The sequence below is a fragment of the Meleagris gallopavo genome, chromosome 16 (genome assembly GCF_000146605.3).
Source record: "Meleagris gallopavo isolate NT-WF06-2002-E0010 breed Aviagen turkey brand Nicholas breeding stock chromosome 16, Turkey_5.1, whole genome shotgun sequence".
Classification (NCBI taxonomy): domain Eukaryota; kingdom Metazoa; phylum Chordata; class Aves; order Galliformes; family Phasianidae; genus Meleagris; species Meleagris gallopavo.
The window spans coordinates 4,474,350-4,488,269 of record NC_015026.2 but is presented as its reverse complement, the minus strand read 5'-3'; the positions used below and the strand labels follow the sequence as shown (position 1 = coordinate 4,488,269).

The following is a 13,920-nucleotide window of genomic DNA, read 5'->3' as shown; positions in this document are numbered from 1 at the left end:
GGCGGAGCTGAGGGAGCGGCTGCGCGGCGTGAAGCACATCGTCGTGGTGCTCTCCGGGAAGGGCGGCGTGGGGAAGAGCACGTTCAGCGCGCTGCTGGCTCGCGGGCTGGCGGCCGACGAGGGCAAACAGGTGGGGCGCCATCGGCTTATTTGGCTGCGGTGTGCGGTGCGGGGCTTTGCATCGAGAGCCCTGCTGTGCAGGCGCGTTTCCACGGGCCTTCGTTGCTTTGTGTTCCAGGTTGCTCTGCTGGACGTCGACATCTGTGGGCCGTCCATCCCTAAGATGATGGGTCTGGAAGGAGAACAGGTGCGCTCTGACCGCTCCTATAGCGAGAGGCCGAATGTGTCAGATAAAAGCATTCCCAATGTGCAATAAGACTAAAGCTTCGCTTAGCTTTAAGGCTTCTATAAGGTCGTGTATTGAGAGGCCAGCCAGCAGGCAGGGGAGCAGAGAAGGTGAGATGGCCATTCAGATCCACATCCATACAGATGTGCAGCATGGTGTCATTTGCTAGAGAGTTGCAGGCAGTCGGGGTGACCAGTTCTGCCAGGCAGCTGCTGCTCTGCATCTGCTGCTAATCCATGAATACTGAACCTAAGTCGTACCAGCATGGTGCCCTTATCAGCTCTGAAATGTTTCATGTATTTATATAAAATCATGGGTATGTTTCCAGCAGGAGCATTCAGCAGTTCACTTATTAATGGAAATCTAACTTTTCTGCAATTTTTAATTAAATTGGTCCAATATAGTAACACCACATCCATAGGCAAGGTCTTTTTATCCTCTTCTGTCTTCTGTTCATCTATTACATAACTTCTGTATTAATTTCTAGTGTGACTTTGTATGTATCTCTTCAATTTTCAGGTTCATCAGAGTGGATCAGGATGGTCTCCAGTGGTAAGCTGGTGCAGCTGTTCCCAGAGGTGGCTGGCTGGGTTTGACACTGTTCTAAGGAGCAAAGGACTGGGGAAGCAGCAAAGCGTGCTTTTGTATTAATTGTGATGGACAGGGGGTCTCTTACACCCCTCAGAAAACATCTCATTAATCTTAAAAATATGCAGGGAAAATGCCAGGTGTTTTTTTGTCTAAAGGTCACCTGTAGTGTATCCCCTCTACCCTTTCTCTCCCGTTCTGCATGGAGTTTCTCTTCTATTTTAGTATGTTGAGGAAAACCTAGGTGTCATGTCAGTGGGGTTCTTGCTCAGTAGTCCTGACGATGCTGTCATCTGGAGGGGACCGAAAAAAAATGGTACGTGTTCAGGGTTTTCAGCAACAACTTACATGGTTGGAAGAGTGAATATCTGAAGATGAGCTTACTTGGCTAATAGCACAAACCTAATATAGTAAGCAGTGGCAAAAAAGCAGCGAATACTCGACACTGTTCAGTAGTAGTTACCATACCTTCATCATTTTTCTTGCAGAGTAGAGCCAGAGCTGCACAGTATAGTTGTGTTACTGCTTCCACTTTCATGAGAGAATTTTTTCTCAATATCTTCTCTAGTTTCTTTGAATAATGGATACAGGGGGTCAGGTGCTTTATTGGGTTTTGGTTTTTGCCTTTCGTTTGTTTTAATTCTTTGCAAAATCAGCACTTCTGCACCTGAGTTGACTGTAGTCAGAAGAATTTGCATATCTGGGCTCTAAAATTTGAAGCAGACTGAAATATACAAGGATTTTTATTTCATTTAATCCCACGTTCTTGTCCTCTCTTCTAGGGTTGATCAAACAATTTCTTCGTGATGTGGACTGGGGTGAAGTTGACTACCTGATTGTCGACACCCCTCCAGGGACGTCAGATGAGCACCTATCAATTGTGCAGTACCTCAGTGCATCGCGTGTAGATGGTGCTGTTATAATTACTACCCCTCAGGTAAGAGATCTTCATTTCCATTCACAGGAGCAGCACGGCAAGTGCTTGGTTTACAATCAGTGTTTAATTATGGAGAAGGGAGCTGAATGACTTGCTCTGTGTGTGCAACTGGCTGCTTTATGGGTTAGGTGGATGCCTTGGTGGAGTAATGGACCTAAGTGAGCTTCTGCACCACTGAGTGGTTCACGGTCAAAAGCTGTCTGATCTGTGTTGTGAAGTGAAATGAATTAATTCTTCAGGATATGACCTGGCATCACTGTGCATTTGTAATTTGGTCACCAGTAGCTAAAAGTTCAGAAGTCAGTAAGTTTAGTATTTAAATGATAAGGTGTGCACTGTTTGACAGCAAATGAAGTGCTGCCTCCCAGCTGCATGGTGCTTTTCATAAATCAGTTGGAGTGGAGAAAAGTCACACAAAGACTTAAAATCTGAGGGAAAGCTTGATTTGCAAATAGAAAATGGCATATTTCTGTGATGTACGTTTTTAAAAGAAAAAACAGCTGAAATTCAAATTATGTGCATCAAATCAAATTCACTGGTATTGTGATGAACATAAACAAAGGGAACAGTGCCAATTGATTACAAGGAATTCATTATAAAGTCCAGTTGTTTCTTCATATTTGTAGGAAGTCTCACTTCAGGATGTTCGGAAAGAAATCAACTTCTGTCATAAAGTGAAACTGCCAATCATAGGTGTTGTGGAGAACATGAGTGGCTTTATATGTCCAAACTGCAAGGTAAGGCTATCTGTATCTTAAAACATTTCTTTACATCGGTGTTGTTTGCACATCAAACATTTCTGGAAAAATACCTTGTTCTCAGAATTGGAGCACAGTAACTCGTATTTTTATGTTGTTCCAGAAAGAATCTCAGATCTTTCCCCCAACTACTGGAGGTGCAGAAAAGATGTGCCAGAACTTAAATGTTTCCCTCCTGGGAAAAGTGCCTCTGGATCCTCAAATAGGTAATGTTACTGTGTTGCACTACAACAGCTTTAAAACTGTGCTGGTGTTCTTACTGGGAAGCCTGACCTACAGAATGTTAAATGTTTTGTGTCTCAGGTAAATATTCTTTTTCACATAGAGCATCTGTTTGAGTCACACGTACCGTGGTGTGAAAAGTACTGGGTAATTTACTTAACCTGATGTTTCATCTTGATAAGGATTTTATTACACGTCTTTTCAGCTGTATAATCCTTACTCTAAATACATGGTGTCTTTTTGGTGTAATCACCTGCAAATACAACTAGTAAATTCTTGTGCAAAGAAAAGCAACTTGTAAATGATAAGCATTAATGTTAGTGCTCTGTCTTCACTGTCACTGGCACGACTCAAATTCTGATGTGGATTGTGAGATGCTTTGGTTCATCGCCCACTGGCTGTTAGAAATGAACACTTGATTTAATGATTTGAGGAACAGGTCAGTACTTCCAAAGTAATGACTGAAACTTCCTGCTGGTAGAGGTCCTTCATAAAACTGTGAGCTGCAGCTCCATCACTGACGTAACCATTTCTTAAAAAGAGTGGATACCAGTGGTTCATTGGAGGAGTCTAACTATAGTGGGATGAGCAGTAAGTAAAGACAAGCTCTTTTTTTCCAGTTGCACTGTTTTCATGCTTTTCCTGTCCTTCCAGGAAGAAGCTGTGACAAAGGTCAGTCTTTCTTGTCTGAAGTGCCTGAGTCTCCAGCGACGTCATCTTACAGGAACATAATTCAAAGTAAGTCTTAAAATTACCATGAAGGTGAATCCCTGCTGCAGTGCATTAAAGGTGCTGGAAATTAGTTTTCTGACACACGTAATCAAAAAACAAACCAGGGTACACGTGCATAGCAATTAAGAATGTAATGTGCAATATAATCTTTACTTTTTTTGGTTGTTAGTTATGCCAGACTTACAAACTGGTGACTGAGTTGTATATAATAACTGTTTTCATTCTTTTGCTTAAATCATTAATTTTAAGAAAAGATGTGTGTTTGCTTGCTCTCAAGCAATTTTTAAGTAGGCCACTGAGGGGAGCCTACTAAGTATGGGTAATGTTGCCGCCTCCTGGTTGTAATCACATGTAAACTACCCCAGGAGCCAATGATGTACAGTTTCAAAATACCAACAAAATTCCAACGCTGCTTGGCTGTGACAAAGGCCCAACCTGTGATAGCAGCAGAGGACAGCAGGATTGGTATTTATGTATTACTTTTTCCCTGTCTCTCCAGGGATTCAGGAGCACTGTGATCAGCACCATTTTCAAGAAGAAAAGATTATCTGAACACAATAAAAATATGCTTCATGTGTAATTATAGAAAAGTAACTTATGCCTTGCCTTGACTTAATATAAGGAATGTATTCTTTTTGTATATTGCAAATAAATTCTTAGTATTAATGTCATTCTCTTTTTTTTTTTTTTTCCATAAAGATTAATCAAGATTACTGAAATTCACAGCTGGTCTCAAAGCTTGCTATGAGGTTAATTAGATAAAATAAACAAACCTTCATCTGTGTTACAAAGGTGCAATTTGCATCCACTGTCATCACACTGATAATGTGAATATGAAGTTGGCTTTTGAAAACGTGCATAGACAAAATCTTATTCACAAAGCTGAATGTAAAATAGGCTTCACTGACATTGGGACATTCTATCTAAACTCTCGCATGCATGTGCAGTAGGCTCTGTCCTGCCTTCTGCTGTAGGATGAGTTGCAATGCCAGATTTCTCTCTCGTACTGAAAGAACATCACATAAGTATCTTTGTCAGTGGAAAAGATCTGTTTTTAGAGTGGAATTTTCAAAGTGATGTCCTCTTTCCTTACAATTGGCATTGGTTTTAAAACTGCCTAGATGTTAGGCAGCTTACAGTTAACAGTACAAGTACAGAATTTTATTTACTACACAAATCAGAATAAGATTAATGGATTTTGAATGCTTCAACATAACTGTGGCTGCTTGACACTGTTTTTTTCCTTGTACTAGATCTTAAGCCTGAGCACTTTTAAAATAATAATCCCTAACCAAGCTGCCCTTATACAATTGTAATTCTTCTTTTTACCGAGTAATCAAAGACTTGGGAAATCTGTGTTGTGTACAGGAGGAAAAGGTACTTTCACTTTATTAATGTTAGTTTCAGAATTAAACAAATGATCATCTTCTGGCTGCATTCTAATGCTCAGGACAATCTAGCAGTTTCAGTTTAGTTTACGGGTTTTTCTCAAGATAATGTCTGCTTTTTGAAGTCCTGCATAACTACAAGCGAGCTGCCTTTTGGGGAAAGTGTTATTTTGAAGTAGATTGAGAGGTTTAGGAGACTTATAAGCACAAATGATAGAAAATCATTATTTCATGCAGGCAATTCTAGAAGAGCTTTACTTCAATAATTTCATATGAAAAACAGCTTTAATAAATGAGTACTCCTCCTGCTCCTCCTTTCATTTTTCCTTAAATGATTATCTGGTCCATGTCTTCCCATGTTCTTCAATGCGGTCTTCTGAAATCCCCCTGCTCTGTCCTGTTGAGTGAAAGCATGACAGGCAGATGTTAGCATCATTTAATATACGCAGGGAAGAGGCTGTTGGAAACCTGAGGGTTTAAAGTAGCTCTTTCAGCAGTGCCCACGTGCTAAATCAGCATGGTACTGAGCATTTAACTCGGAGAAAATTCGTCGTGGGGTTTAGAAGCTGCTCAGCCATGGAGCTTCAGCCAGCTCCTGAATACAGAGCAAAGTGACTTTGGGTACAACCCCGTGGTGGGAGCTCACAAGATGGATGTGCTGGAAGCCCTGCCAGAAGATGGGTTAGGAACCAGTATCTGGAAGAAGCCAAAGCCTGTAACAGCATAAGGCAGGTCAGCATTTGATACTTCATGGGCTACTGCTGGCAGACCAACTTAATACTTACTCTTGGCAACATCTGCTGTGACAAAAAACCTTGAAGTTATTTTGCTGATGCTTTTTTGTCCTCCTAATTTGCAGTGGATGTATCCATATAAATTAGCAGTCTGAAGGGAGATACCGGCTATGACAAGAGCCTGCAGACAAACAGAAGTTTAGCAGAGATGAAATGCTGCCAAGCTGTAGATTGTATGAAGGGAAAATATACGCATACGTGTTACAAGAAACATGTTTTATATATGAAATGTATTGCTTCAAATAATGAATAACCTTAAAAGAGATACATTCATATTAAACACAGCAATCCCTTTCTGTAAGAAAATACATTTTTTAAAAAGTGGTACAATTTTTGACTCAAGTCATTCTGTATGTTGAAGTATTTAAGCTCCTATTCAAAAAAAAGAAAAAAGCACCTATCCAAGTGATTCTATAATCATTTCACTTCTTCTAAGCCTGACTTATATCTAATATCTTCATAAGGAGATACACAGCAAGCCTGCAGATATGTTTGCTGACAAATGCCTTACTGTAAGTGAGATCCTGTAACTTTGGAGGTTTACAAAGAGCATCAATAGATACAAATCAGTATCCACAATTAGCAGGCAGTAAAAATAAGTGGAACCATTGGTGCTTATAGGCTCAGAGAAACTTTGTTTCCTAGAACCTACTGCATTTTCATTTGTGGAACTTTCTTCCCAATGTATGAGCAACATGCATCTTCATTGCTAGCTTGGGTCCAATTTCTGGTTTTCAAAACTAAGGGTGGAGAATAACTGCTGGTTTAATTTTAACTGTTGTTTCTTTAGTGATGCCATTTGAGCCACTATAAAGCAGTTAGTTAATTATTTGCAATTAACTCATACCCACAGATGAATTTCCTGTTCCATTAAGTAATAAAATGTAATCTCAGGTATTGTTATGTAGCAGTATGTATGCAAGGCACTTCACCTCTTAAAAATCAGTAACAAAATCATACTTAGCACAGTAACATAACAAAATGTATTCTGTGGTGATTATGCAGACACTTAATAGAAAAGTTTACAGGGGAAAACATGATGATTTCTTAAAGCCTGTTAGCATAATGCAATGTTTGGGGTACGTAGCTCTGGGGAAAAGTAAGCTGCTATAGTTAAAAGTGAAGCTACAATTCTGCCAACCTTTTAAGATGTCCTTCTTGAGACAGATGAAATTGTTGACAGCCGATAACATAGTAAAACCAGGCTAAAAGTTGCATTCCTGAGCTCAGGCTTCACTGCAGAAAACTCTGATTTCAAGTTCTTATTGGGATTTTTGTAACATTAGAGATCTTGATGCAAAGATCGTTGCAAAACTACAGCTCTGGGTTTTCCCTCAACTAACACTGCTTGTCAGCTATCGTTCATTCAGTAATTCCAGACTTACCAGCCATTTCAGCTTCAGGGAAAACAAGGTGCTGAAAAAAAACACTGTCCAAATTACTGGGCAGATAATGAGGCCAAGCCAAAAGATTCGAGCTTCAGCTTCAGTTGAGGCAGCTATTGTAGGCACCTAGAAAGGAAATCATTGAAACTTTTAGTCACAAAACCAAAACCCACAATAAATAACAGATCAACAAAGGAGGAATTGACATAAATCTTTACATAAATTTATTACATTTAATTCAATTTGGCATCAGATTCCTACTAAGTCCTGAGAGATGTGTGACGCAGAAGACTGTTACAAACAGAATTTTAATTACATGTAACACTAATTACCAACAAATTACCAGCAGTGATGCTGCACTAGCATTTACTGTTCAGGGGAAAAATAAGTCAATTCAGCTGAAAACTCCACACTTGAAAGACCTAATGGGCTGCAGCCCTCCCAAAGAAAAGGGCAGACAGTTGTGATGTTCAGGGTGTGTTACTGTCTTCCAGCACACCTCAGCTGCTGGTAGGATTTCTAGCTTGAGCTTCTGTCCCAGCAGCAGCAGTGCACCAGGAATTGGTTGCTGGTTGGTGCTGAATGACTTGTCATACTTCTAAGCAAACCCCCCTCACAGAGGAGATTTTAAAAAGCTGCCAGAGGAGTGGCAAGAGATGGAGCTCCAGACTGGGAAGTAAGAGAACAGTGCGTAGCCCAGACTGTGCCATGATAAAGGAATTCTCATCAGTAAACCAGGACAAAAATACAATCTACCCTATTTATACCTTCCTTCCTCTGTTGTTATGATTCTCACGTTAATCAACCTATTTGCCAGAAGTTTTTGAAGGCTTGAGCCCACAGAGGTGAGCTGACTTTGTACTGACTGACTGACAAACTGCACTAAGTGAAGTAGGCAATGCACTTACTCATAAGTGCCAAGAAAGCTCTTGCTGTCTTTCTCAGCTCCACAAAACTGTGATACGTTGGAGGTCTTCCAGCTTCTCTGCTTTCCTGCAGACTTGCTTGAATCCTAGATTTCACTTAAATTACAGGCAGAACGCTGACGTCTGCTATCCTCTTACTGGTGTGCAGGCACACTGCCTGCTGCATTCCTGCAGGTACAGCCCCAGCTGCACACAGGGCTGCTAGAGGGCACTGCTGGCCTGCATGCCTGGGGCAGCTGCCATTGGGCTCAGCACCTCAGTCGTGTGCACCTCTGGCTTTGCACAAAGGGGTGACCTACTGTGCAACACTTGAGTGGTGTTCGGCCAAGCTCTTGTCTGCTGGGGTTTGGGACACTGTGTTAGCAAACAAATGTGGAACTGGCAGTCTTGACCCTAGCAGCAGTGCCAAGTGCCATTTGATGGGGCTTCTTTGCTCAGCACTAGCAGTGTTAGAATACTCCAGAATCTGGGTGCTGCTGCCCAGCACATTCCATGAGCATGAATAAAAGACACTAACTTTTAAGAAATGAATTTGAACTATTCAGCCTTGCTTTCAAGATAGTTCTTTCCTGAAGATAATTCTGTTTTGTAAATAACTATGGGAAGATGGATTCACTATAAGTTGTTCTCATTTGTTCCTTTTTATTTAATTAGTATGGATACGACAAGCTTTTCACATGCTTTCTGCTTGTCATGTGCCTTTAATTATCATTCTTACCCTTTTTGCTTCAAATACCCAGTGACTTTTTCCATCTTCATCAATCTGGTTCCACCAACGTAAACCAACCAAGAGTCTTCCTGTCACATTCTAGTGACAGAAACAATTATTTGCATTAAGCAGCTGCATCACTCATTTGTCAGAAAACATTTAAAATAAAGACAAGCATGTCTGAAAATGGTATTTCTTACCAAATACTAAACTTATTTCTAAAGCCTATGTCAATTTGTGCACAACAGCCACTAAGGACAGAGTTAATAGGAATGGAGAGACCCATTCTCCTAATCTGATCATTAGCACAATAATATTAACTTAGATAAGAAATGATAGGGTGCATCTTTCCTAATTCAGTTACTTGGAAAAGACTGATAAATTCTTACTGAGAGAACCCCAACCAAAAACACACTGGAAAAAAAAATGGGAAATTAATTATAAACGAGTGAGCTGCTTGGAATCAAGCAAACAATTAAATTAAGAAAGTATTTTTGAACCTGGATCAATACTATAATTTTACTGTATGTTGGAGACACATCAGTGTTTCACACAGGACTTATTGTTCTTTGTACCCCTGGGGACTCTGGGCTGGCCCCTCCAAGCCCCTGGGCCATCACTATGGTGCTGCTACCACAGCTGGGCTCTCTGAGGGCTGTGAGGCACAGCACTGCAGCTATAGACATCCTCTGGGTCCTTTCCCATCCTTACTGAAAACTACTATCTCTTTATTTTCTCCTAGAGATACACAAAGTATACAAACAAATCTGTCTGTGGCAAGGCTGCTTTCCTACCATGTTAGTAACTTACATCAGTGACTAAGATAAAAGTCTTGTATAAAATGGGATTGACCCATTTACTAAATCAACAGATCACAATGTCTGTCTCCCTTTCAGTATATATCTTCCCTTTTTATTAATAGTATATATATTTGTTAATGGCATAACAACACTTTCAAAGGTAATTACTGTTCAGGATCATCTTACCTTAACTGACCAAAAGTCAAAGGATAGAAGAAGGAGAATAGTGACAAAACAGGCAACAAAGCTGTTGCTGAACCAGTCACAGAACAAGTAGGTAATAATAGCACTCACTCGGAAAAACAGGTGGAAAAAGGTGGCCAGTGGGTGCCTGGAAAAACAACACAGAGCACTTAGGAAGTTATGGGACAAGAAGGACAGTTAGTGTTATACTGACAGTGCAGTACAGCAACTATTTCTGGTCTACAGTGGCATCTCAGTTTGTAGTTGTTATCTCAGATGTTGGTAAACGATCAAAGTGATGAAACTTCCAATAACCAACCTCCAATCTACAGCTAAGAACAGCAACTGTTGTGTGTACTAATGCTTCCTCAAAGATGGAACAAAACCTGCACAGCCACGAGCTTCGTGGTGCTGTGTGAAGGAATCTGGTGAGTGGTTGCATTCAGCACTGCAGTCCCAGCTCCTCCATCTGTATCACAGAGCACAAAGGAATTAATTGAGACAGATCTTGTGTCTTTCCAAAGTGCTTTGAAAACAAGACCAGCAACTCTCTGCAATTAAAATGATATAGAATAAGACAAAATGAACCTTCATATGGAATAACTGAAAGTGAACACTTCCTTTTACAGAGGGAGTACAATTTAGGAAGTTTACAATTCTTCTGAATGAACGGTCATTAATTTCACAGCATATCTGTGCTGTGCTTCTCAAAGGAAATTTGGCCTACAACAAAACTGAGGGAAATCTCAGTAGAAGAACCAAGTGTACAGAGCTAAATGTTGGTCTGTACAGTAGGACATGGGCTTGGGGGAATGCTATAAGATGCACAGTCCAGGTAATATGCCACATGCAAAACAACAGAAACAGCTGCTTCTGTGAGTTGAAAACAACAGTTAACTAAAAGCCATTCCACCTGAATAACTTCCTCCCTTGAAACTACAATGAATAAAATCTGTTTTCCAAATAAGATGGTTTATTTCCATCTGTGATTGTTTCACTAAGCCCCTCTACCTCTTTAAGCAACTAACAGTAGTGTGGCCCAAACCTTCATTAACTATCTGACTATTTTATTTCTTATTCTATTATGTATAATTAAAAATTTCATATGCATATTATAAATCTTCATAAATTTGAATGGAGTTTAAATTATAGTACTTACTATATGTATTCCTTTATTATAATATTATTACTCCATACCTATTTATTTACCTATTTATTGTAGAAATTCACTATTACATAATGGAAATATTGTGCTTGTAGTAAAGATGCTTGACTGGAGAAGCAAGAATGACACACAGCTGAAGCCTGCATTTACTGCTGTGCCCACACTAACCACAGACTTTCCAAAAACTTCTGACTTACAGATAAACACGTGACATGAAATGAAAGGGGTTTTTTCTTACACAGGCAGAAGGAATCCTGTGAGCTGCCAAAAGCAGATCCTGCCTTGGTACTTCTTGTTCAACATGATGTAAGAGTTCAGCTGCACAAATAGTATGTTGTAGTAATAAAGGCTACTTGTAGGCTGCAACCCTAGAGAGCATCAGGGCAGACAGCTTTTATAGTTATGCTGGGGGCACTCTGGAGAAGCAGGAGGCCCACATTTGTTACAGCCCCGAATGCTTTTTATGGGGACTACAGAGAGTCAAGCCCCTCGCAGAGATACAGAGATATAGCTGTAGATATACAGAGATATATCAGGCCAGAGGCACATCTGCAGGTCCTAGAGGAGGAAGAGTCAGACTGCTCAGCACTGGTATGATGTTCCCTGCATGACTCCCTCATTCGCAGAAAATGTGCACATATTTATGCTAATAATAATTTTGAAACTAAACAAATCCAGTTCATTCTGTTTGCTTCCTCATCTAGCAGAGCAAACTAACATTTCCCTAATTTACAGCCACCAGATGAAGCTTACAGCTTCTACCATATAGGAACGGAATTTTGACCAAATAATCTGAGATAAAGGAAACTGTTCAAGCGTGAAGGCAAAGCCTCTGCATGCTTTTTGACATAAGCTATACAGCTCTCAGTGAATACATTTTCAATTGTACTTGATACATTTTTTAAAAATACAGTTCCCAGAAATATGGTAGCAATTAAGAAATTGAATGAACTAACATGATTTCTCGTACTAACAGAAGACAGTGTAGGCTTTAAAAGCACACTAACTTCTCATAAGACTAAACTATTACCAACTATATCATTATAACTTTGTTCCATTTGCAAGGATGATGCCTGTTAGGATAGGAATGAACTCCTATGAATGTAGTTGGACCCTGCATTAAGGGATCAAACTGGGTCAGCCCTACAATGTACCACTGAACCAGTGTTGCCCAGGTACCTGCTCCAAGCGCCACGGCAGCTCTGCATGCCACTCTCTGCACCTCCTGTCCAGAACTTCAGATATATTTAGGCCAATTTTGAGCAACCAGACCCTTTGGCTCCATCATCTTGTGTTACTTGACTAACGTGAAACAGAAGTCAGCACGTGCTCCTGCTTGATCCTGATTAAATGTTTTGATACTGCACAGAGCTGCAAGTTGTGCAAGGTTGTGCTCTCCTCCTAACTGAAGCAGCCACCAACTGCACCATTATCTGTGCACCTTTTGGTTCTAAAGAGCACTTGCACACATGCTGGAGAATCACAAATGTACAACTTGCCATGGCTTGTGCAAACTCTGAGTAAGTCCAAGATGTATGAAAGTGGGATAAAATTTAATAAAAGCAAATGTCCAGAATATGTCATTATGACCTCTTATAGGCAATGAAGTTCTGCAGCTCCTGGGTGTGTACCAGGCTCATTTGCACATGATTGCTCACAGAGAAGTTTGTTTTTCTATTTCCAAAGAATCTGAGCAGTTTCATTTCTGTATTCTACAGCACAAAATATTTCAATAAAATAAGAGGTTATCCTTTAGCACTGTCACAATGAGGGTAAGAAAGAAGAGCAGTTTTTGGTAAAATAAGCATCTAAACAAAGTGAGCCCACTGTGGTATGGTTATCAGGGAGCATGAACCTGCAGAACAGAGCTCTACAGTACAGGGCTGGTGCCACAGGCCTGAAACAAGCACTTCAGCACAGTTCCACTTCCCACGGGACTCCAGTCTGGTTCCACAGTGAAGCTGTGCACAACAACAATTGCAAGTTTTAGTTCCCAGTTTAGTCACCTCCATTCAAGCCATCTGCTCTAGAACTGCACCATAATACAGAACAGAATGCAAACCTTCCTCAAACCTGCTGCCATGGCAGAGAACACAGAAAACAGTTCAGGGGATGTTAATGCTGTGTCATGGCAGCTCACCATGGAGCCAGACTGCTGCAAGTCTAGTGCAGTGGAAGGGCTGAGACATTCCACCAGACACTGGTAGAGCTGAGCAATTGTATTGTAAAGCTGCATGACTGCTTGTGTGCCTCCGATAAGCTGTGCAGGCTTAGTGTCCCTTATTTTATTTATGCCTACAAGACATGCTAATCTTGCAATCTACCACAGTCATCTGGAGCATGGTGGGAGGGAAGAGAGCAGTATCAACAGAAGCTGATTATATGAGGTACTGATGAGTGTGTATAGGCAATTCCCTTTGACAGCTGTTGCAGGTCCAGAGGAGGGCCATGAGATGATCGGAGGGCTGGAGCAGCTCTCCTGTGAAGACAGGCTGAAGGAGCTGGCCTTTATTCAGAGGGCAGCGAAGCACTGGCACAGGTTACCCAGAGAAGTTGTGGAGGCTGCATGGGCCTGGCAGCCTGATCTGCTGGGTGGCAACCCATGATGGCAGGAGGTTGGAGCTGGATGGTTTTTAAGGTCCCTTCCAACCCAAGCCGTTCTATATGCTACGATACACCTCATCTTGTGACAGACCTTGGCTGGGGGCCCTTCAGCTCCAAGCAGCAGAACGATGCGGTGTGTCGCGGCGGTGTGTCGGGGCCATATATCGGGCGGTATGTCAGGACCCTCCCTGCAGCCGCCCCCGCGCAGAACGTGGCCCGAGCGCCACGCGGCAGCAGCGGCCGGCGGGAGCAGAGCCTGCGGTGGTGGGGCGGGGCCCGATCCGCTCCGCTCCCCGTTACCTGATTTTGGCTTTCCGCAGCGCCAGCTCCTCCTCGCTGCCGAAGTCCAGAGACACGTCCTCGGTGTCGTCCACCAGCGCCTG

General features: G+C 41.5%; 2 protein-coding genes across 2 annotated transcripts in view; one reads left to right on the top strand and one right to left on the bottom strand.

Annotated features, from left to right (window-relative positions):
• The first annotated feature begins 6 nt into the window (after positions 1-6).
• Positions 7-4,250, top strand: NUBP1 (nucleotide binding protein 1). Its single transcript, XM_010719774.3, has 9 exons — positions 7-130; positions 239-307; positions 866-898; positions 1,160-1,250; positions 1,717-1,871; positions 2,498-2,608; positions 2,733-2,835; positions 3,506-3,589; positions 4,083-4,250. The coding sequence occupies exons 2-9, from the start codon at positions 284-286 to the stop codon at positions 4,133-4,135; spliced, it is 654 nt and encodes a 217-aa protein (XP_010718076.2). The 5' UTR covers positions 7-130; positions 239-283; the 3' UTR covers positions 4,136-4,250.
• A 9-nt stretch (positions 4,251-4,259) lies between these two features.
• Positions 4,260-13,920, bottom strand: part of TVP23A (trans-golgi network vesicle protein 23 homolog A) — a 10,903-nt gene continuing 1,242 nt past the window's right edge. The window contains exons 2-7 of the mRNA XM_010719773.3: positions 13,838-13,917; positions 9,772-9,916; positions 8,795-8,884; positions 7,151-7,276; positions 5,757-5,886; positions 4,260-5,368 (exon numbers count right to left, since the gene is read on the bottom strand). Of these exons, the coding sequence (XP_010718075.1) occupies positions 5,307-5,368; positions 5,757-5,886; positions 7,151-7,276; positions 8,795-8,884; positions 9,772-9,916; positions 13,838-13,917 (633 nt within the window). The 3' untranslated portion in view covers positions 4,260-5,306. The remainder of the gene's footprint in view (positions 5,369-5,756; positions 5,887-7,150; positions 7,277-8,794; positions 8,885-9,771; positions 9,917-13,837; positions 13,918-13,920) is intronic.